This window comes from Pezoporus wallicus, unplaced genomic scaffold, assembly GCF_028554395.1.
Source record: "Pezoporus wallicus isolate ANWC-B61680 ecotype Strahan unplaced genomic scaffold, APGP_CSIRO_Pwel_v1 contig_1035, whole genome shotgun sequence".
In the NCBI taxonomy this organism is placed as follows: Eukaryota; Metazoa; Chordata; class Aves; order Psittaciformes; family Psittacidae; genus Pezoporus; species Pezoporus wallicus.
Window position 1 is genome coordinate 616390 of NW_026636811.1, and position 24678 is coordinate 641067.

At 41.1% G+C, this 24678-nt stretch overlaps 1 protein-coding gene across 10 annotated transcripts in view; it reads right to left on the bottom strand.

The window, feature by feature from the left end:
• Positions 1-24678, bottom strand: part of ELAVL4 (ELAV like RNA binding protein 4) — an 83053-nt gene that overhangs the window by 41870 nt on the left and 16505 nt on the right. For 2 of the 10 annotated variants that reach the window (XM_057401788.1, XM_057401785.1), the window contains exon 2: positions 1091-1331. In XM_057401788.1, coding sequence (XP_057257771.1) covers positions 1091-1319 — 229 coding nt within the window. In that variant the 5' untranslated portion in view covers positions 1320-1331. Of the gene's footprint in view, positions 1-1090; positions 1332-19331; positions 19491-19725; positions 20018-20227; positions 20345-20548; positions 20889-23326; positions 23480-23768; positions 23963-24678 lie in introns of those variants that run through there. The other 8 variants (XM_057401782.1, XM_057401778.1, XM_057401781.1 and 5 more) reach the window with 8 other exon arrangements.

Sequence of the window (24678 nt, forward strand, 5' to 3'; positions counted from 1 at the left end):
AAAGCATTAAGCAGATCCTCCTAATGCTGCCAATAACAACAGCTGCCAGGCTGTTACGGAAGTAGGTATGAAGATTTGCATTTGAATTCCTCATCTTTACATGGGGCCTCTTTCCAGAGTGCACACCCAAGCGGCCAGGAGTGCATCTGAGAGGAGAGAGCTCCTCTTCTGGAACCCTTTCCTTCCCAAGGCTGCTGCTCTCTGTGCTAAACATAACAGCACTGGTGATGCACTGAACAGCAGTGAAATTTCAGCTGCTCCCCACCTACGGTGCAAGCAGACACACAACCTATAAAACTAACCTATAAAGCAAGCTATAAAAGCTGACTGTTCAGCCTATCATCTTCTTGTGCATCAGTGAATCCCTGGCTGAGGCAGCAAGGGTACAGAGCAGGCTACACCTGTCCACACCTCCTCTAGTGGTAGTGCAGACATTTCTCCTGTTTGAGATATGATCTGTAAGGGGAGGCTTTTCTTACTCTGAAGGCACCTTACCAATGGGTGTTGTTTCATGTGGGAAACTATCACGGCAAACTGAAGTGTTTTCAGGGAACAGAGTTCATTACCAAATACCCACAAATGTCAGAATGAAAACCAGAGCAGTGGTACCCAACTACAGAGCCCTGCTGTGCAGAGCACCGTGGTACACAAACCGTGATGGGCATGCAGAACCATCCTCACTTCACAGCTCTAATAAGCAAAATTCTGATGAAGGTATGGTGAGGTTCAAAGGCAGTAGTCAGAATTAGGAATGATCAGCTGACTACCCTTTTACAACAAGTTAATGTTAAATAAAATCCAGAAGGATCAGGAAGGTAATGCCATCCTCTGAGCTCTGCGGCAAGAAGCTGCACGATGTGTCACATGCACGAAGGCTGGCAATGTTCATACCTCCCCTCAGATCTGTATGGAGGCTGAAAGACAAGGGTCTTCTCTTACAGCTCTTCTCTACCACTGAAAACTAAAGGTTTACCACAGTATCTGCAGCATTCCCTGTGCTAAGCACTTGCAATGTAAGCACCAAGGTTCTGCTGACCCCAGATGTAAACTGACCCTGATGCACACGAGGATAACATCATGAAGCGCTTACCTGTAATTTTGTCTCTCACGAGCTTGCAGGATTCAATTTCACCGATGCTCCCAAAGAGACTCCTGAACTCCTCCTGGGTCATGTTCTGGGGTAAATAGTTGACTATGAGGTTGGTTTTGCTGTCATCTGTAGCAGCCCCTGTCTGCATGGGGGAAGGGCAGTTTCTACTGTTGCTGGAGGGTCCATTGGTTGTATTGGAAGTAGGGCCATTCGACACCTGAGGCTCCATGGTGCTAATTATCTACATGAAAATAAAACGAAAAGAGGAAAAAAAACCCTTAAGTTTCATAGATACAATAGCTATTTTTAAAGATACTTACAAACGAATGAGTAGGTAGCATTCATGGCCAATTTAGATACTTCAACAAAAAAACCCGGCTTGATTCCTCTGTTATTGTTGCAAAGTAGGTCATGCTAGTCTTTGGCTGTGAGCATATACTAAGATGCAGTTAAAAAACCCTTCTTTTTTTGTTAATGCGAAGCTGATTTCTGCTTTCATCACACAGCCATTTTCACAAATGTAAATTTAAACCACATAAATTTAATTATAATTTAAGGTAATAATCATAATTAAAATTACAGTTCCATTAAATCAGATGAAGTAAGTGTATGGCTCCATATAAAAAGGTAAAATATTTTACCTATTTAATAACTGTATCACAGAGTGCAATGACAACAACATTAACCAGGCACAGTCAATCTGCAATGTGTTGTCATTCAGACTGCTTTCAATTAATAAACTCAGTGTCCCAAGACATACCATTTACCAGTTCCAGTGATGACCTATATTCTCCAGTTATATTTTTCACTAACGAACTGACACCTCTTTAAATAATAAAGCCCTGGATTTGCAATCTTCAGAGATACAAAGGTCTTCAGATATTTACTGGAATCAAAAAGGTTTAATCAGAGATGGGCTTTATCAGGCGCAGGCTGGGATTTTAAGAAGCACGTCTATCTGGAAATGTGAAACTCCCAATTTTCACTGAACAGACTCAAATAGACCTTTCCAAAAAAATGACAAAAAAGAAACCCAGCTTAGCAAAGTGCGTGCAAGACAGTAGCCCCATTGTCACCAGTGCCACCAGTCACGTGAGTAAAGCTGCCTGCATGTTTATCTGCAGAATACAAGTTTAAATCCAAAAACCTCGCAAGCAGACAAAGGAAGCAGAAAAAACATGGGTACTTCAAGTCTTCTCTATAGGAGGTATATACCTCTACTATGGCTTCCAGCCTGCCTTCTGTCACCAGTGATGACAAGGGAAGGACATCATCTTAGCCTCAGACATCATCTTGGCCTCAAATCTAGGTAAACTAAAGCAATCCAAATGGTGGCTTTTGCTGTCTATTGTGGAGCGTGCGATGTGCAGCTACACTGGTGTTTCGTATCGAAGAGCATCCCTCAGATGGGCTCACCCTCTCTCCATCAAAGACTCCGAGTCAATAATGCAAACTGATGCTCCGGGCAAGAGACTGCACTGCCCAAGGACAGGGACAAACAGGGAGAACTGAGGGCTAAGACACCACACACACTGAACCTTGTGTTCATCCGATCCTGTAATTATTGTAATTACCCAAGTCTTAATTTGCTTTCTTTTTTAAATCCAGGGAGGTACATGTTGTGACAAATTAGGCCTACAAATCAGGAGGATGGGGGGGGAACACACACCAAAAAGGGGGTGTCTATACTAAAATTAACTGCATGAGGGAGGCTCACACAGAACAGGTCATATTCTGGTTAATTCTATTTTTATTTACTTATTTTTCTTAACGGAAATGCTCCAGTGTTAGTTTAATGCCACATTTAGGAAAGAGTCCCCTTTTCATCAATGGAAGCAAGTTTTGAATTACCTTTATTTTTATTACCGAACCCAGGAATAGCCAACCTGGTTTTAAACGAAAAGAAACCTTTCCACATTACACTTAACAGAAAGGCCTTAAGCAACGCAGCAAAATCATTGTGAAAATAAATGCTGCAGGAATAGCAACTTCTTGAAAGAAATCAGCACATCGAAACCAGAATCCCCCTGCCAATTTTACCAGCCACGTGGCACCCAGCACTGCTGACATCTCTGTCATGCTGTACCAGCCCCACACACCCTTCCTTCAAGACTTTCCCTTTTACCCAGTATCAGCCATCCCTCCTTTTCTCAGCCTGATTTCATACATGTATTTATTCACACATACTACTAAACGGTTCAGATGCTGCTAAATCTGGTTAGCTCGGGATTCCAGCTGGAAGAGCATCCTTTGATCTCAGCACCTCCGTGACCCCACCGCAGACACTGATGCCAACTCTGAGCTTTGCCAACAGCCCACTGCAGGGCTGGGGTTCTGCACCCCAAGGCTAATGTGCTTCAGCAGAGCACTGTGTGCTTGTGTATGCTGTATCGGCATCCACTTGATTAAAACTGGGGAGAAAATTCCAGTTCTGATAATAAAACGTAGTCAGAAGATGACTGAAGCAGCTGATACAGTTAACTGCAGCTTCCCATGCACATTTAAAATCATCTGACCATATCCTTTCCAACATAAGAACCCCACAAGGTAAACCACAATTTTAGGGGCTCATCCTGCCCCTCCTAAAGCCGATATGCATACCACACCACTGGTTTCAGTTACAGCAGAAGCAGGACTTAGCGCACTGAGGAAGGTACATCGTCTATTATTAGCCACAGACACAAAAGCTATCTATAGTCCCCCACAATAAACAATAACGCTGGATCTTTTAAAATCTGTGAAAGAAGACAAAATTTGGAACTGGCTGGTGTCCTACTTACGCACTTTGCAAATGCTTTTTAGTTACATTTTCAGCATGCTTACCTTCCACACCAAGCAAACAAACAGAATTCAACTCAGATAATTTAGCACATTCAGAACATTAAGCTGCTCTGTAAAAATCTGTTCTTGAACAAGTAGATTTCCTCCTATAATACTTCATCAAAATATCTTGGCACAAACTAATGTTGCACCAGGTGCCAGGTTTTCTCCCAGTTATTCTCACTCAACACCAATTAGGTTTTCCTGATTTTTTCAATATTAGAAAGGAAAATCAAGGCGCTTATTTGCTCTTCAAATTATTGCAAAGTTGTACGGTACTGAAAATCGATTTGCTATGCATATTTATATATATAAAGATATGATGGATAGAGGCAAATGCTGAAGAATTACTAAATACGTTTCCGATAAGGTATTTTATATATAATTTTTTTTTTACTGCATAATTTTAAGTCTCCATTTACAGAGTGATTTTTGTGCAAAGGCAGATATGCACCAGAGCTTGCATTCGAAGTTCTTAGGGGCACAAAGGGATAACACTTATTTTAGATGTACATACTGATCCACATCACTAGTAAACACTGGAATTATTGATGGTAACAAAAAGGTAAGCCCTAGCTCTCCTTTCCAAACATTCTGCCCTCTCCCCTACACATCTGAAGCTCATATCCACTGTTAAGAGTTCAGTGTGCATGCACTGGGACATTTATTGCTGATGACTGGTTTTAATATTAAGTAGTTGTTGATCCCACATCAGGCAGCAGATTACATAAGAGCAACATTATTTATTCAAAGACTAAATTTCAACATGCCATTTTGCTGCCTTTTTTTTTTATCCACAACCCTAAGATATAGGTTTTTTTAATTCAGTACCTGTATCACAATACGAACATCTTTGAAAGAGATGCTCTGGTTACCTGGGCACACAGTTAACTTTCATTATGCTTTTATTACTGGTAATAACATTTTCTAACACATGAAAGTATTGGGTTGTAATTCAATTCTACAAAAATATTTTAAGGAGGCTGTAAGTCTGTCTAACTCATCAAGGGCTTCTCTGGATACGGGCAAAACAAAGGTGGAAAATCCAACAGTGACTTAACCCCAAAGTCAATTTGTTTAAAACAAAATATACTCTTATCCCTTGAAGATTAATATTATACCTCTACAGATGCCACTTAAAATTAGCAACATCCCTCTGCTTTTGTATATCTTCTCTGACCCAATTTAGGCAGCTACTACTGGTCTCGAAATATACCAGTGCAAACGTCATGTGTGATGACATTCACATGCTACTGGGATAAAGAGGGATTTTGTTTTGGGTTTGGGGTTTTGTTTCTCATTTTTTGGCAACAACCTGCCAGACTCTCAATACTGCATCACCATGTTCTATACAGAGGATAGCAGTATCTCTGAAGAAGAATAAGCTGCAGTTACTGTTGATAGACACTGATAATTTAGCCACCGATAATTTGAATATTCTATCTTTAGAACATTGAGAAAAAAAAAAATACTGTCTGTGACAGAACTTAAAGACTGCGATTCTGTAAGTTAAAGGCAACCCATATTTCAATTTCTGGATGTATTTCATCAGACTGCTGCTTTTAAAAATGACTTCTTGGTGTACTACTTTTCTCACTATGGTAATGTATCAGCAAAGTACGAGGTATTTTAGTTTGACAGATTTCACAAAGAAATGCTTTGTTGCTCAGGAAGACAGCATAAGCTTTGCCAGTTTCTGCAAAACATTGCTTACCAAAAGGCTTGGTATAACCCCTCCTACAAAATATCAGCGACAAATATCCATTATAGCAACTCCTACATCACAAATAATGTTTCAGAAATACTTCTGTTATAGCTTCATTATTTTGTTTTACAATTAATTCAATTAATTCCAATTTATTCCTGCTGAACTACTAGCTTCAACAATAATGCAAAGAATACCTGTATCTATAAACACAACTATTACAATGCTTAAACAAGCTGGAGTAACTGACATTAATCTTCAGTTATTACAGTAAATATGTGACATCCATCTACCATTACAAAGCACAGTTAATGAATCATTTAGAGAACTACCCACAGACTAAAGACAGTCTTATCTCCCTATTGCATGCATAAGCAATAGCCAATGGCTCGATAAATGTAAATATTCATGCTTTATATCTGCAAAATTTGCTCTCAGGAATCTAAAAGAAGGTCTGCATGTTGAACTGAGAGACTGTCACATACATACACTGAAAGAAGCTTGTATTCAGCAAATGAACACCCATTCTTGTTATCCTAATGACGTATACGCCACTGCCCATATTCTACAACAAACAGAAATGAATTTGAAATGTATGGAAAAAAACCCAGTAACGATTAAAAAGCATAAGAGTGTTATTTATAAGCACTGAAGTGTTTTTAAACATACCACAAGCAATCTTTTCCTAAAACTCAAAGTCTGAATAACATTATAAGCACGGGAGGGCTCATGCAGACATCCCCATTTTGAGGACTTCGAAGTTAAAAAAAGTTATCTATGAATGATGAACTGTTCACAGCACCTAAAATGCCAAGAAAAATGATCATGGTAAATTACACTTCATGAAGAATTCATGAGGTCTAATTTTATATTATTTCTAAGTGCTCATTAATGAACAAACTCGGAACATTCTCCCATAAAAAAGAATTTAGATAAATAATGCAAAGCTCTTACTTTATCTAAAAAAAGCTCTTTAATTAGCATTGCAAGTTGTTTGCTTTTACAAGTGAAAACAAATGGTGCCATGGCAGAGGTCCCACAGCCATCTCCTCAACAATGATGACAAAAGGAGAAACAAACAAAACCTCTCAAAGAAAATGAATGTAGATTCACAAAGGTTTTCCTTCTATAATGCGAAACAGCCTTTAACTCCCAGCTTATCTGCTCTTTTGAATGGAAGTCAGCACAGCACAAGTCTGTCCCACAAGAACTTCTCTTCAGGTGAAGAAAACCCCATTTGCAGGAGCTGACTCATCCATTCACCCGACCATCTGCTGATCCGTACATGTCCAGCCATGCCAAAGCCAGAAGGTTGGTCCATAGGTGTGGAACCCACAAACAGATCCACGCTCGGGTCCCTCAGCCCTGGACCAGCCACTGCATGCCCCTGCTCCCTTTTCAGGTGCAGCTTCTCACTTGGAGGGGGATTAAGCACATCTCTACAGTTTTGCAGAATGAGGCACTGGATTATAAGATCTTCAGGAGAGATCATGCTGTCTTCCCATAGGGGTGTTAAAAATATAGTGATTTTAAGTATTCATCGGCTCAAAAATGTAACTCCAGCCAGAGGGAGAAGTAGGTGCACCTGAACCTCACACACATTGCATGGGCTTCTTTCTAAAGTGACCTTAGGAGAAGCAAATGATGCTCAGTGTGCAGCTCCAGTACAGGTTCCCTTCTCTGTAACACAACTGTCAGATTTCACTGTCAATTACATTTTTATTAAAGCTTATGTACTGCATAGCTAGGATTTGCTATTATTTACCTAATAAATACATCACGAACATGAAATAAAGGAGGAAAATGAAACTTTAGAGTCAATCTGCCTGGAGGCAAATCCAATATCCCAGGAACGAAATCATTATCTAATCTTCCATATTTTGACATGCTCCACCTTTACCTTCCTTTGAGTAGAAGTCATATTTAGTATTTTAAATGCAGATACAGCTCAGAAAGCTAGCAGTCCCTGGGACAGAGCCTTCTTACAAAATCCTGGTTTCAGACAGCACTGCACTCCGGTTGAAATGGTGTTCAAACACTGTCAACAAGCTCACACTTATGGGGGCCGTGATAACTGTACAGAGCACACAAATGATCCAAATGGAGAAGACAACAAATGCATTCATTTTAAGAGGCAAGCTCCAGTTGAGATAAAGGAGGAAAATTATTTTCTTTAATAGCTACATTTATCCAGATCTAGACCATTAGAGGCTTTTGCGTGAATATGCTGAAACAAAATATCTGTCCCCAATCTGCAGTGAAATGAATGCAAAGTTTATTGGCAATATTACTTGTTATCACAGCAGTGCCTGAAGGATATAACTGATACCAGCACCAAGTGTGCTAGATGCTGTACAAATGGGTAGTAAGGGCAGTGACTGCCACTGTACCAAACACAGTGACAAAAAATAGAAAGGCAAAACCTGTTATTTTTATTTCAAGTTTTGCAGAAGGGAAAAAATCAAACCAGAGGAAAGCATCTAGGCAAACTGCTGAAGTTACACAGTAAGCTGTGACAGCTCCATAACACAACACCATACCCTCAAACCTGGCCCAGAGATTAAGGTCACCACTCCTAACAACTTCTTCAGAAAGCAAAACAGCATAACGATGCACCAAACTGCATTTTCTTTTGAGAGAGAGTTTCACATAAATGTGTCTCCTGTTTCCATGAAGTATGGACTCGGCAGTTCTGCATTTGATTTCAAGGACAAAAGGGAATGAGTCGTGAAAAAAAAATAGGAGACACCAAAATCAGCCACAACCCTTTCAACACCAATGACTACTGAAGTATCAGCAGAAGAAATCACTCTCTGAACTACAAGTCCAATAACCACACACAAGATAGGAATAAAGGCATCGTATCACACACTTCAAATGGTCTTTTACTCTTCCTGCAGGAACTCTGGGGACAAGAAATGGAAGGAGGAGAACTACAATTACCAGACACAGAGCTCAGCACTCCCCAAAGCCCAGAGGAAACACACAGGGCTGGGGAGCAGATGCATGGACAAGCACTCCATGCACTGCAATTTCTGGGAAGCACGCTAGAAGTGCTGCACTGCACATTTCCAAGGACAAAAACACTCTTCCAGAAGAAGAATATGGTTATAGCTCTATCATATGTATAACCCCAACTCACAGTATCTCAGATTCTTTATGAACTTCTACTAGACTTCATTTTCAATCACTGTTTCCAGCTTCACCGCCTCTTGTGAAGACTATGGAGAAACTATGCATGTCTGAAACCTCAGAGGTGTTTTGGCTATTCAGTGCTCTCCAAACATCTTATGGAAGTCTACAGCAAATGTGCTCAACAGCACTAATGAAGCCATAAGTGAGGAAAAACAGTATACTAAGTGATGACCACGGAGGCATCCTGCTATGCCTGTATAAAAGAGTTATCCTTTTCACTAAGACAAACTGACTTCTAGAAAGGCAGCATGCTGTTCTGCGCTTTACTTAGACTGGTTTCACCAGAATGTGCCTGCAACCATTTCTGCCACTAAGCATAATTTACATATGAAGATATGGGAGAACACAGCCTTGATTTCACAGCATTCAAACACCACTCAAACACAGCTTTGGAGAAAGCGAATGTCAAAAACACCTGGAGAGGAAAACGGATGCGTTCCCACTTTATTGCACAGGTTACACAACTATCTGTGGTTAAAACCTCTTAGAACCTGTTCTGTCCCACATGCATGGACAATAACAAAGGCTGTTGGCAGGGAGGTGTCCTACTTCTGCACTGGGGCATGGCCATCAATGGCTCCCACCTAGCCGCATCCCCAGGGGTCACTGGCCACCTACGCTCAAAGGTCTGTACTGGAACAAAGGCAACACGGTCAGGCTCTGCCTTCTGAAGGAACATCTGTTTCCTCTTCAATTGCCCCTCTACTTCTGCCAAATTCACACCACGCAACTCTGTACCTACAATTTTACAAGGGCTTTACTTCATTTATTTCACTATTCCAGACTGCTCCTTATTCAATCCTGGATTTTCACCTGGACCTACTATTTGTTCTTACAAGATGTATATGAAGACTACAGGAGTCTGGAAGAAAACCAATCTCAAGAAGTTTAGATCTTTCCTTGATTGGTGCGCCAAGCCAAAATGGGATGGAAACATCCTCTTCCTCTATGGGCTTCATTTTATTAGGCAGATACCACAAAGGCAAGTGGTCTTCCAGAGACTGCCTTGTCCTTCTTGAAAAAGAGGGACAGTGACTAAAGAAAGCATGTAAAATCTGTGCTAGCAGGGTGATAAAAAACCAAACCACCACTGAAAACATTAAGTATATGTAGCAAACCCTGAAAGACTGGAGAGGGTTTCTCAAAAGCCTGGATACTAGATAATAACAATACAAAAGCATGGCAGAGATCAACAGCTAAGATCCCCAGTCTAAAGGACATACAGCCTAAAAATACAGCGAAATGAAAGCAAAGGAAATTGTGAAAGTCTTTTTATATTTTTGGTTACTTTCTGAATTTTATTTTTAGCTCAGAGTTTGTTTCCTAATCACTACCTACTTGTTTAGTTTACTGAGTACATTACTGAGCTACATATTACTAATCTGTAACTGAATTATATTACTGACTTGGGAATATATATATTGCACTGCGTGCTGACGCACAGATTCCCACGGGTACGTACATGTTCATGTAAGAAGGAGACAGCTGCAAGTCTTCAGCTGCTGTAGACCTGTCACAATTCCACTTTGTTTTTCCCTTTAAGAAAATAATCTAGAATCATTTGCAACCCGAGAGTTTAGACAGTGAAAGCTGCGTTACAAGCCATACTGAAACCTAAAAACGTCTACTTACCAGAAGGCACAGCAAAGCAAGGACAGAGCAGAGCTCTCTGTGAAGCCTAGGAACACCCAACCCCCCGCTGCTGTTATTTCTACTGAGGCTCTAGAAACAAAAGCTATGATTTTCAGCAGCCCTTAAGCAATTTCAGATTCATTAATGTTCACCGCAATAGGATTTCAGCTCCTAAGCTGCAAGTTCTTCTGAAAATGTTGCCAATACATTTTTCATGCAAAGACAGGCTTATAATAGGCAGGAATGGATGCTTTAGGAAAACACATGCCACAACCAAAATGTTTTAAGGCTCTGTCCTCAACAGGACCTTAATGAAGACACACTGGTAAATGCAATTAGGGAACACTAATCAACATGTGTACATCTCGACTGCTGGCAACCGCATCTCTATGGATACTGCTGCTTGCAGGGCTAAGCAAGACAGACCCCAAAATAGGACTTAGCTGAACATCGTAATTTATCTCCATCAACACAAATGTTAGCATACTGCAAAGTAACAGTATATTTCTCTTAGAACTGAACTACTAATAAACATAAAATTACATCTCTTCTACAATTAACCTGTAACCCTACAGCCCTGTACCACACTAATATTGCTTATGGAAATATCTTAAAGGTCATGAACAGGTAACAGGAGAAAGAAGATGACTTAAGAAATCTCTGGTGGAAAAATGATCAGAAATGACCTTCCAGTATGCAGAGGCAGCTGTTTACTCTGATGGTCTCACACAAATATCTACACAATGGCTTCTAAATGAGAGTAAGTTTTAATGTATTATATGTAATAAATACCTCAGTAATACTTAAATTCAAATGATCTCACGCATAAAAGCATCTGTGCTAAGCTCACAGAGCCATTACCAAAGATTAATAATATATTATTCATCAATAAAGGACAATACCAAGTACACATGCATGTTATCTGTCACAGGTCAGAATAACAGATCTTAATGGCTTATCCTGGACATAAACTCTATTAATCTCTGCACTAAGGAAGGGAAACATGCCCCAGGCCAAATCAAACACCCTCCTTATTCCAATGATTAAGATGCCTCCCAAAATTGCCAAACAAAGTCATACTCGAATTCACCAATTTCTCACTCAGAATAAAGAAAGATATCCTCAACATCAAGAAATTAAAACCTTTTTGTCCTGGGTTCAGCAGGCTCTCTTCAAAACAAGTGAGCAGATCTCATGGATAACATACTCCTGGTTAAAACCCAATTGTTCTAATGCGCCCAACGGGAGCCCAGTCCTCAGAAACGGGCACTTGTGGGCATGGTGGGATCCAGACCATTCCAGCTATCCCAACTCAGAACCCATACATTATGTTTTGCTTGGGTGTCAACAGGCAACTGGAAGAACAGCAGCGTAGTAAGATGTTACTAAGCAAGGAGTGTCTTAACAGCCTAAACATGTAAGAACAGCTTGAGTATTAAAAAAAGCCCAAATAACCAAGTTAATGTCCTTCCTATTGGCTACCTTTCCCTACAAGACAGCAGTCATACATACTGTTCGAACTCAGAGCTGGAATCACTCCCTCTGTGTGTTTCATCTCAAAGGAGAACTCAGTGACAGAAATGACACTGCCTCATTATTCAAACAAGTATTATCACCTAAGCTTCCCTGACCACCAAGGCATTTAGCCTAGGGGTCCTGGTCCAGCCTGGTGTCAAAACACTGCAGGAGAACACGGCTACTGCCACGGCCACAATGGCTATGTATGGCTGCAAGGATTCCTGATGATCACACAAGTAACGTTCACTTATGCATATAGCAAAGATTAATGATGAAAATTAAACTCAATTTCTACCCCAGTGAGCATCTACATTTGTGAACACTTCTTTCAGTACCTGGGTAATGACAAGCACAGACAATAAAAGAAGGATTCTAAAAATATACTACTCTTTTTCCCTGGATTAGTGTGTCTACAGTTAAATATAAACTGTGCTCTATAAATTATCAAACACAATGTCAAATTCTGAAGTGCACTCCGGAATCTCTCACAGAGCACACGAAATACAGAATGGTAATTTTGTCCTGGCCCAGTTAGCCTGAAGAACAATATGCTACTGTGCTAGATCATGGAGTTAGCTCCCATCGACGGTCACACTAAAAATGGCCACAGTCACCACCGTAGATGCGCAGTGATTTTTTCAGGACCCTCTGCATCAAGCAATGAGACTAATTCCCTGAACAGCTGCTCTCACAGGACGGGAATCGACAGCAACACTGCCACAGTATAGCTGGCACACACATATTAGGAAGAATTTCCAGCATTCACGCTTTCTGCTAAAAATCAACTTCCCCCTACTCATCTACTGCCAGTAACTTCATTTGGAACAAAGATATACAGGGATCGATATTAGACCTATTTTTATTTAAGGAACGTTTGTTTACATGCATTATTACTTCTTATGGTATCGTGACAGCGCCTTCTGCTCTACAGGAGTAACAGGATTGTCTTAGCCCACAAGTTCTTCGGCACATAGTACAGCAAAAAGTCACTGACCACCATTTGAAGATCAAGGATGACAAGTAGAAGATGGATACAAGTCCAGCAATTAACAGCTGCATTTGTAAACCCTTCAATCGAGCAAAAGAAAGCAAATACCTCCAAATATGTCTTATCCCAAATGCGAATGCATTAACACTTCACCACAGTGTAGTGACTTAAACAGGGGTTATTTCATGCCGTTTAGTCATGAATTTTGTATTATCTAACATCAAACTGCTGACTGCTATGGGAGTCTGCATGCCAGCTTAGGAGGACTGAGAACAGGCATGGCCACCTTCTCCCCACATTACCATTCAACTCTGTTGAAAAGGTTTGTTAGTACTTTGCCTGTGTAATTTACTACAACCCTCTCAAACCAGAACTACTATAAACAGGTTGACTTCCACACACCTTAAATACATCACAGACATCCAGATTTAAATCAAACCACATATTAAAGTATCCCCCACGCAAGATCTTCTGAGGAAGTTTAGTCTATCAATAATAATTCTCTAAGTCACAAATACCAGTTTTGCTTTCAACAGCAGCAGAGAAATGTGGACTTCTGACAACTACCCTGACATACAGCAGGAGAGACAAGGGGACGAAGCTGGTTCCTGGAATTTTTTGTCCTTGCTGGGCAATTAGACATAATGTTACAAGAAAAGTCAGATCTACCTTAAATTATAAATTGTGAGCATTGCTGTCTTGGCTAGTTTTCCAGTATGTGATAACGAGATATCCATAATGGGAGGAAAAATATGAAGGACAAGCTTCCTTCATCCCTAATGTCCTTACAAAAGCTCTTCAACTGCATTCAACCTGGGAGTAAATAGGCTGCAGTGCTCAAAACACAACCAGCTACCTTAAATAAGTGCATTTACAGGGCCACACATAGGGCCCAAGTGCAGGGCTGTTACCTGCTCCAGCAGCAATCTTTCTGGTCTCTACATGGATGGTCAGATGGGGTATTCCCACCAAGCATCCCTCAGGAAGGGAAAACCAGAGGAGGCTGTTTGTTTTTCCTTCCTCAGTGAACGCACCCGGGTACGCAGCGGAGTGGCTGGATCTTAAGGACTTGCACTACTGGAAAGGCTCCAGTGGCATTGCTGCCCTCTGCCAACACTGAAAATCACTTACATGGCCAGAGACGCATTACGTGTAGAACCTTCTCGAAGCACTGCGAATGACAGAGCCACCTCCCATAGTCATTCGTGTCTGTTTTGAAACAAACATACATTATCATATCGCCTTTACCTCCAAGAGTTCTCCAAAGCCATCGCACACACCACCACCCCAATCCTGAAATATACAGGCGCACAGCTCTAGACTGGGAAAGGCGCTGACCGCACTACCCGCAATGTGCAAGAGCTTTTGAAGCCATTAAAAATATAAAGTTTAAATATTTAAAGAATAAATTAAATTTAGTTGGGTTTTTAGTTCCAGAATTCAAGGACAAATAATTTCCCATCACAACAGCATCGCTGACGCAACTGCGTGTGCCTTAGCAACAAAGGCGTACTACAGAATTTTATATACATCATGACTTTAAATACTGTCAAAGGCAGGCTTGCATTTTATGGTGCAACTAAACCATCTCCAGAGAGGGCACACAGAGGTTTAGCTATTTTTAAATTATTTTTTTTTACTTAATATTCTGTCTTTTCATCCCATTTAATTAACGATTTCTAACTGGTTCGCAGCACTTCCTGACTGTTACAGATTCTCTTCACCGAGGTAAAGAGTCCTCACATAAGACAGTCAAGGGTAGAACAATAGCTAAGACAGACTGTCAGCTTCCTCCCTACTTTTGGGGGCCCTAGAGCAGTGATAATGAATTAGGAGCTCTAAAATGGTTAAGGAAAAGAGATTACAGTGACAGAAAATACAGATCAACCCAACAAGGGCTCTAATTCTTAATGAATTTATGCACGCAATGTAAATGCCACAAATAAGACAATGTTACGTAGTCGCAAGAATTAACTGTGTTCTCCATATAATCTCATCTGAAAGCATTTCATTCCTAACACTGATGTTCCAATGCTATTGCAAACTCCGTCTGAATACTTAAATAAGTAAACAACAAACAAAAGGGCTCATCTTCAGTGCCCCCAAGCTATCATCCAAAACTGGTTATAATTAAAGGTGTGAACAACAGAGTAACAAACCTGCAAAGTCAAGGTTCTGAGAAATTAATGGGCATCACACCACTGCACCAGTTCAAATTTATCACTCATTATCTCCCTGACTAGCACAGTGCTGTTTCACATATTAGTGCCTCCTCTTTCCTCCAAGCCTTTCCTGCCTTTTCTAGATGGCTAATTTTAAACAATTACTGCCTCTGACACATTGAGACCTTTTCTCCCTCCTTTCTTCTTCTTGCTGTAAAGATACTGACCTACAAAAGCCCCCTGCACCTAAAATATTCCAGCATTTTAGCAAGCAAAGATTGATCGTTTGAGGGGAAACAGTGAGCAAGCAAAGTGTCTTTGAATCTCCGTTTCTACAACATCTTCACTTTACATTATCTCAAACGGTTAAACATACTCAAACGCAAAGGCTAAGGCAAGGTATAGGTCCCCATTAAACACTACTTTCATTAGGGTTAAATGTATTGTACTTGTTGAGTTGAAACATTAAGACTCCTCTTTGCCAAATTCTTTAGAAAATGCAAAACGTGCCTTGCTCTTAAAGTTACTTGGGTGTCCCACACTGTTGGTAACTGGACATTTACACAAGCAATTGGAGAGCACTACATTCCGCAAACACCCTTTCCCTCCTCATACAAATCCCAGCGTTTTCCTTAAGGTCCATTCAAACAAGAAGGGAAGATAAACATGCATGAATATACACAAAAATACATGCAGATGAATCTCTTCATCCATCCTACTATGGAAAGGAGAAGAGAAAGAGAAGAAGAGGAGTGCAATGGAGGAGGGGTGACTTTCCATCACAGATTAGCACATTCTGCTACATCTGGCCTATCCTTTCCAGGGGTACCATGTTTTTTTAACATCACCTCACTTGCAAGAAGACTGTTTGCGCCCACTTCTCCCCCAAAACCCCAATGACATTGAAAAAATAACTGCATTGCAGTATCCGCCAGTGCACCGGAGTGTATCCAGTTAGCTGTCCCACAGACAAACAAATGCACATTTTAATGTGTCCAGGCATGTAAATGAGTTGTCTAGTGGACACAGATTGCCAAAACAGACAAGTGGATTTGTCAAGTTATCTGCATCTCTCCCTCTCGCTATAATATTCTCTGCCACTGCCCATTTCTTGCCTGGGGTGTTTGCTGAAATTGTTTTGGAAGTGCAAGATCCCAAAGAAAACATTGAATTCCCCTGCCAAAATACAGGACCCAATCACTCTTTCTCTCTTTGGAAAAACCTCGGGGTGTGGAGTGGCTCTAGGTTATGTACCAACAGCATGACAATTACACACAGAAAATAACCTGTGTTTAATTAGCACACACTCCCAGCATACCAAATAGGAAGGTTGAGGAAGAAAAATTCACTGTAACCTAGAAGATGCTATTTCTAAAAAAAAAATTAATACATTAAATATATTTAAGATTAACGCAACTGGATTTTCTTTCAATAGAGTCACAATATTTAACAGGACCAAATAAAGATGATGAAGACTATTCCAGACCCATTCAAATTGGATTTTTAAGTATAGCCCTTCCAGCTCACTGTAACCATCCTTTGTCACAACAGCTCCCGCTCACTTTGAGAGAGCTCAAAAAGGTAAAATTAATAAAGAGGAAGAAAGCAAAGGAGGCAACCGAGCCATCAACAGTGGAGAGACATCCCTGTATCTAACATGGGAACTTGATCACTGGAGTACATGGGGATAAGATTTTAAACTGATGGCTGGTATTCACATTGCATCAATATCCAACTGTAAAATTGCATCCTTTCTGACTAGTAGTTCATCAAGACAATTTAAAAGGGAAGAAGAAATGTCATGTCTACAGATAACTATGTTTTCTCTACCTTTTTGTCTGTAAAGAAAGAGGTTTCATGTTTTAAGCTTTTGGTATTCGTCGCAATCTTAATTCAATTTCACTAACTTAATAGCTGGGTTTCTATACAAGGATTTACAATGCGATCTTTTTCATGCCAAAAGAAAATGCCCCTATGTACATGCAGGCTGTATTCACTAATATAATCTTAAAACAAAGAAAAGAGGAAGATGGGGACAGGAACACGTGCACCATAAAACAAGGATGACATTCTTTTTAAATCTTCGTAGAAACACCAAATTGCACAGAAAATGAAAATGTAACTACTAGCTGATGACTCTTAAAGCAAACAATGCAGCTGTGTATAATAAAAGGCACCCTTATTTATTGTCATGACTAAGTTAACGGGTTTAGAACACAGCACCTCTGTTTTGGACAGAAGAAAAATTATTTTACTCTCACGTACAACTACAATGCATGTCAGAATGCATCTCTGCACATGCACAGCCTGCAAACCGCACAGTTTTACACACGCACACACACCCTCAAGATTTCTTCCCCCCTCTACATTGTAAAGCAGCGCAGTTTTCAGAGGGCCATTCAATTACTTCTTCACAGAAAGGACTGCAGTAGAAGCAATACTCAAAACAAAGCAAATTAAAAGGGGGAGATTTAATTTCTTTTAATTCCTCTTTCAACCAAGCACTGCCATTCCTGCCGGAATTAGCATTCAGCGTAACCCTGCACCAGAGGAAGGAAGGAAGTAAAAAATGTTTGAAAATCTGAAGACAGAGAGAAAGGCGTGTTCTATATTCTCGCTTTGCTTCTCTTGTGCCTCCTGATGTGTGATAGATGAGCATTTTCTGGGTAACCACATTTTTTATATCTTTTACGCTACCGTCTATCACTCACTAGCCTACTACGCTTTTTTAACACTTCTAGCCCCAACAGCTATTTCCCGTTATTGTTTGCCACTACAATACATCACAATTAGCAAAACATTCAGCCACAGTTTAAAAAGTAAAGTTGCCACAAGGAGCCTGACATTGGAAGTGGGTATTTCTCCAGCAGATCTAGATAACAGACTGTGGCTAAAGGTGGGGCTGGAGACGAAGAGAAGAATAATCTCATTATTTCTGTAAATTCCGCTCAGCACCTAAGCCTTCGGATATGGTGAACTCCCCTGAACCGATTATTCTGCCATATAACCATCTGATTTTGCAAAAATACCAATATCACTTAACACAAAATCACTGCTTAGGGTAAATTCATTCTACCTACTGTTCTCATAGGGACATTTGCTGGAAAATTCTAAGAAATGATTTGCAGAAGCTATCAGCTGTGGGAGTTCACTATTATACCTCTGTCAACTTCATTCAATATAATTTACATTTATTTTATTTTTTTATATATACTGCCTCCAAGGATTCCTTCCAAGCTTTTTTTTTTGCACATACAGTTTCACAGCAGGGAGGGGGGAAAAGGGGAAAAAAAAAAAAGAGGAGATAACCCTCTTTTGCAGAGGAGAAAGAACAGATGCTTAAAACCAGATTTCTAGAAATCACTGCAAGCCTGAGCCAGAAATGTAATTAACACCTATTTATAAAGAATAATTAAAGTTGTGACTGCCACAAAGAACAGCAGAGATAATCGAGGTAGCCCCTGCTTTTCTTTTTTTCTTTTTTGGATTTTTTTTTCTTTTTTTTACACTGTTTGCAGTATTCCCACATGATTGCCACCTGCTCCCCCACTCAGCTTCCCCTATGCTCGTTTCCCCGGCAACCTTTCATTGGCTTTTCCTCCCAGCTATCGCTTTCAGTTCGGCTGCTCAGTCTAATCTTATTTGTTTTACACCCATCAAAACAAGCAGCTAGACAAAGACAATCCTGTAAGAATGGGAAAAGACCGTCGCTTCCCCCCCCCCGCCCCCCCACTCCCTTCCCCGTTATAATAAATATCCACGGCAAAAGTCTGAAAAACGTTAAAATTAAAGGGGAAAACGGGGGGGACACCCCATGCCCCTCAAGCATCACCCCACAGTGCTGGCAGGAGGGACGGGCCCCAGCCCCCCTCCTCTCCGGGTCCCCCATCCCTGAGTCCCCGGCACTTGGTTCTGATCATGCCATTTTGCACAATCTGTAAGGAAAGCACAAAAGAAGGGACGAGGCGAGCGCGTCCGGGCTCCTCCACCAGGAGAATATAGGCTAAAAATAGAAATACTATTTTTCACATAAATGGCTTTGACTTCTCCCGGCATTTAAAACAGCACAGAACAACACGGCTCCCACCCCCCCCAGCCCCCACACCCCGACACAAAAAAACCCACCCCACACACCCTTCCATCCATCCATCCATCCATCCATCCATCCATCCATCCACCCATCCATCCTCTACAGCACCGGCTCTATGGGAAACGCAATACCTGGATGTGAGAGGCGATTATTAGGTTTGTATTTAAGGCTGGTGTAATACAAACGGAGATTAAAAGGCATCACCGGCTGCCTGATCCGCCAGGCACATGCGGTACAATGACACCGCGACTGTCAGCAGAGACCATCCTCGCTCCACTGAAATGCAGCGTTCAATGGGAACGCGGCGGAGTGCCATCGTCGTTAGATACGTTAAATAGATATATAGATATATACACACACACACATGCAGGCATATCCCCCTATAAGAAAAAATAATACCCCCCAAACGAGGCTCTCTAATTTTATTTTATGACTCACGATCCACCGCCCCGAACAAAAGAAATCCGCGAGGCACACGAGAAGCGAGACAAAACCCCCACGAGCAGGCTCTCCCCGTTCACTTACCATTTTCAAGCCATTCCACTCCATCTGTGATCACAAAGATGGACCCTTACAGCCCCTCACAGAGTCGAAAGCAAAAAGAGCGTTATGTAAAAGCTGACATTCCTTCTTACAGCGCTGCTGCCCAACGATGCAACAAAATCGACATATACTAGGCACTGCAACACATACAAGCCTCCTCCTCTTTTTATGAGGTCACGACAGGAAACTCTTTGAAATACAATATGCAGCATTTACTGAAGCTCATATAAATCACCCTCTTTTAAAATTACCATACCTATTGCGCAGTCCACCAAAAGAAAATTACCAATCTCGAGCCTTTTTTTTCCCCCACCCCCCCCTTTCCATCCACCATCCCCCCCATTCTCTCTCCCCCCCCCCCCCCCAGGATTTTGCTCGGCATTTGTATCTCCAAAATGTCAATGTGGAAATTAACTCCCTGCCCCCCCCTCCACTGCTTAAAAAAAAGCCTCTTCTTCCTTTTGCATTTCGGTTAGCCACATACCAGCCTTGCATTAGAAATGAGCTCTTTTCTCTTTATTCTGAGAGAAATCGCGATTACCTTAAAACGACAAAGTACATCCTTTATTAAAGGATACGCACACATTAAATATGAAAGAGAGGGAGCGAGGGAGAGAGAAAGGGAGAAAGGGGGGGAGAAAGGGAGAGATCATGTACAAACACATCAGTAGCAGAAAAACTAAATGCATGTGAAAACACAGACTGAGAATGATGCAGATTCGGGGAAAATCTGGATATGTTAGCTTCTAGATCTACCTCTATATAAACCCGCTACGATCCCATCTTTAAATCTACTAATACCTACCATAACCATTCTTAATGGCAAATATTGGGTCTTGAAAGGCTTCAACTCTTCTACAGATTTGCTAAGGTTTTCGGGGAATTATTTTTTATTTTTATATTTTTTCTTTAAAAAAAAAAATCCACAAAGCACAGTGCTAGACGTTTGTGCAGCGAGAATAATAATAATAGTAATAAATAATAATAATAATAATAATAAATAATAATAATAAGCACAAATCTGCTGTTTTGTGGTCTTTTGTTGGCTGTTCCTCCCCGCAGGTACCGCGGTCCCCGAGCGGCGGCCCCCGGCGGCGGCGGCAGCGGGCGGAGCGGCGCGGGCCCTGCTGGAACTGGCTGCCGGCGTCCCCCCGTTACAGCCATTTATGGGACCATCTGTCAGCGGCGGGCGGGCGCTGATTGGCCGCCGCCGCGCGGGGAGGGCGTTGCGACATCAGGTGCTATTGAAATTAGCCGCGGCCAGATTGACAGTGTTAATGATGGGGTGACCTCTGCAACAACAGAGACCAGATTTCTGAACTGCTGCTTGTGTCTAGTAATTAAGGCCCGGTTGAAGAAACAACACGCATCCCTCTATTTTTCCTTGTATTTTTTATTATTTTTATTATTATTTTGTATTTATTTTTCCCCACCCCGCCGGAGCCCTCGGCCGCGGCACTGTCGTACCTCGGCCATGCTTCAGTGCCTACATCTTCTTACCTCCTGCCCGCCCGTCTCCCAGGTCCGGCGTATTTTAACCACCTTATCTTTTTCGACAGTTGCTTTCCGGAGAAATGCATATTTAATGATCTGCCTCTAGGCTTAAAGGCACAACAAAAGCACTCCCGACGTGCGTTTAAAGCTGCGTTTATTTTCAGGTACTATTGATTTTAATAATAAACCATCTCTCCCCTTCCTTCTGCCCGGTGAGGTTTTAAAAATACATATTTTTACAAGTGGATTTGATAGCGCTGCCACTTGATGCCGTCTAAGGCACAGCAGACACCTATTTATCAGAGCTCCCCCTGAACAACAGTAGTATTTCAAAATCATTTCACCACCTCGCTTCATCCTTCTTCAGCTCTACAGGAAATAAAACATCGGCAAACTTTGGGTGTTTAAAAGCATCCCCCCCCCCCCCCCCCCCCCCCCCCCCCCCCATCATCAGCCTTAGAGAGGAACGTGCTTAATTTAACAATGCACACTCATTAATCCTCCACTCACTGCCACTGACAAACTAACAAAACTTCACTTCCAAACAGCAATATTTTACCCTCTCCTGACCACAGCAAGTTTATTACCAATTCTCACAAGTTAGGAAGCATTCATTCATGCCCTCCTCTTACTTGGGAGTTATTTTCCCCAAGCATGTTCTGGCCAAAGTAACAAGGCATGGCACCCTGTAATTGCAACTATCCTTGAATTCACGTTCACCTCATCTAAAGCGAGTGAGTATTCTCAGTCAATGGATGTAAGAATCATTCCATTTTACCATCCATGCACTCATTTCATCCGCCAAATATCATTTTTTAAAAGTCAGTATCATTGCAAGCGTTTTTAAACAGAAGAGCTGTAAACGGAGAAAGCTGGGATGGGCCATGTTATAAGCTCACTTAGTTCTTTCCTGGAGAAAGAAAACCTGGCTACAAACCACCAAAACCATTTGCAAAAATACATGATCAGATAATCTTTGTTCTAGAAGTTTTATGTATTTTTTAAAGCATAAAAATGCCCTCAAACTGCTCAGCTCTGAACTGACATGCTGCACATTTTATATGTCTTTAAAACCGTAGACACACTCAAACACACAGAAAGACCAAACACACCCAATAAAACATATGAAATATAGAAAGCGTATAAAAATCCAGCTACAAACAGACCAAGCAAGGAGAAAAATGGCATTTAAAAGACATCAGACAATCTATCTGTGGAACGAGCACTGAATTCAATTAAAATATGAACAATGTAAAAGGCTGCAGAGAGGATTTCTCCATGCATCTTTTGGAGCATATTTGTAGCTTGGTAAAAAAAAACAGTGAAGATTAAACTAGCTCGTAAGATAAGGTTTCCTAACTCAAATTTAAGTGTCCTGTTAGACTGAACACACAGGCATCAAAATGCTACAGAGCTAGTGTATTACCATACATTCTTGTGCAAATATACACCGAATATTAAAGTTAGATTTGTAATGCAAATTTTTACTCCAGGTCTCGTCAGGGGTTAATAACACCGAAAAAAGGCATCCAGAAATTATTTGTAAGTCTTTTCAACTTCAGCCGACTTTGTTACTCTAAATTCGTTATGCACATCAAAAGATTCAGCCATTTTTCTGAAACAATAATTGCACGCTGCTCCTCTTAAAACATCAGCTATCTTATCTGCCTAGAAACCCAGGTACTCTGCACACTGACCACTTTCCCCAAAAGCACCCCACACACGCAGTCTTTCTGGGGAACACTGAAACAAATGCTCAAACATCCTCAGAGGCCTCCCTCCGTAAAGACAAAGGCAGAATCCTATTGTTGAAAAAGTCAACCTTATTCTCGTGTTTCCAATAGTACCATTTATCTTACAGGGTAAGGCACTGACCACCACATCACGGTCGTGACATTTGTAAAGCATCACATTCTCTATACAGCCTCTCCAGCATCAGCCAGCAAAGCCCCTGAGCAAAGCATATTTTTAATGCAGTCTTCCATCCCCACAAAAAGAAACTTGTCTTAAACAGCTAATCCAATATCAAAATGAAATCACAGGGTTGTTTCCCAGCCACCCCCCCCCCCCCCCACCTCCCTCTCCTTACCATAAATGAGCAGTTTCTTGACTCATTAATGACAGTTTCCCTTAAAAGAAGTGATCTCATATCACTGAGCCCCTCTCCACCATGCATACATCCCAAAGGTTGCGGGTATCTTAGCATCAGTAGCCGCTAGCAAGCTCTCTCATACAGAGCCCAGATGGACTATACCAGAAGCCAATTCAGCGTTAATAACTACCTACTCTGTGCAGTTTAGAAGCCTTACGTGGCATAATGTCCTAGGCAACAGCAGCCGATTGAAACCGCAAATAAAAGACAACCCAATTCTCCAAAAGCATCAAAAGGAAAAAAATAATAAATTGAAGAATGATTTTTTCCCCCCACATCTCTTACTTTCATAAGATTAAACTGAATCCTTCAAACAAACATATGAAAAAGGAGAAAAATAAAAACAGATGCTGCCCAGAAAAAAGTGACAAAATATTACCTCATTATTTAACAAAGCAGCATTAAGCGTCCTGCTGATTTCAAACATCTTGCCACAGATTTTGGTTAAGAGAAACAGGAAGAATCCTTTGCAAGCCCTCTGTCTGCAAAGGGTTCTTCAATTTTCTTGCGCACAACAGAATAGTCAATATGTTATTTCCCTAGAGTTCGCACATTAAAACATCTAGTCAGTGAGCTGAATTTTCCCCTTATCACACTGTAGACTCCTGTTATATGTACTGCTCTCTTTGCAAGATTAGCCTGCCCCAAACATGGCTGTTGTTTAAACTATTCTTTAAAGTAACAGTTCACTCCATAACCACCAGGTGGGCAGTGTACACAGATTCAAGTAACCATCTTAAAATTTTTCTTGGAATAGCTGCTGGTTGTGATATACAGTATAAATCCCCCCTACATGCACCAAGCAGGAGGGGGTGGGGGGAATAAAAGATACAGATTTCTGCACTGGTTTATGCCTTTTCCTGCCCAGAAGCGAACCCACACGCCTAATCCCTAAAGTCACTTAACTTTGACCATTCTTTTTCTTTTTAAAGGGACCTTAAAATTTATACAGGAGCGTTTCCTTCAGCAAATATGAACTAGATGATAAAATCCAATCAGTTCTGAGAACAAAGTGTAATTAAAAGGGAAAGCACGCCCATAGAAACGGTGTGTACTGCACAAGATACAAAATCAGCTTTAAGTTCAGCACAACAGCGTTCTTTCATGGGAACACCAAATCCAGCATGTAAATAATTCACATGTGGGTAGAGCCTTGTAGAATATACGAATTTACACCTTCAAGCAAATATGAAAACCACTTGATAACACACTGCTATGACGTATTTTGGCTTAAATTCATTTATGAAACCACTGCTGCACACATGAGAGTGCAGGACTGAAATACACAG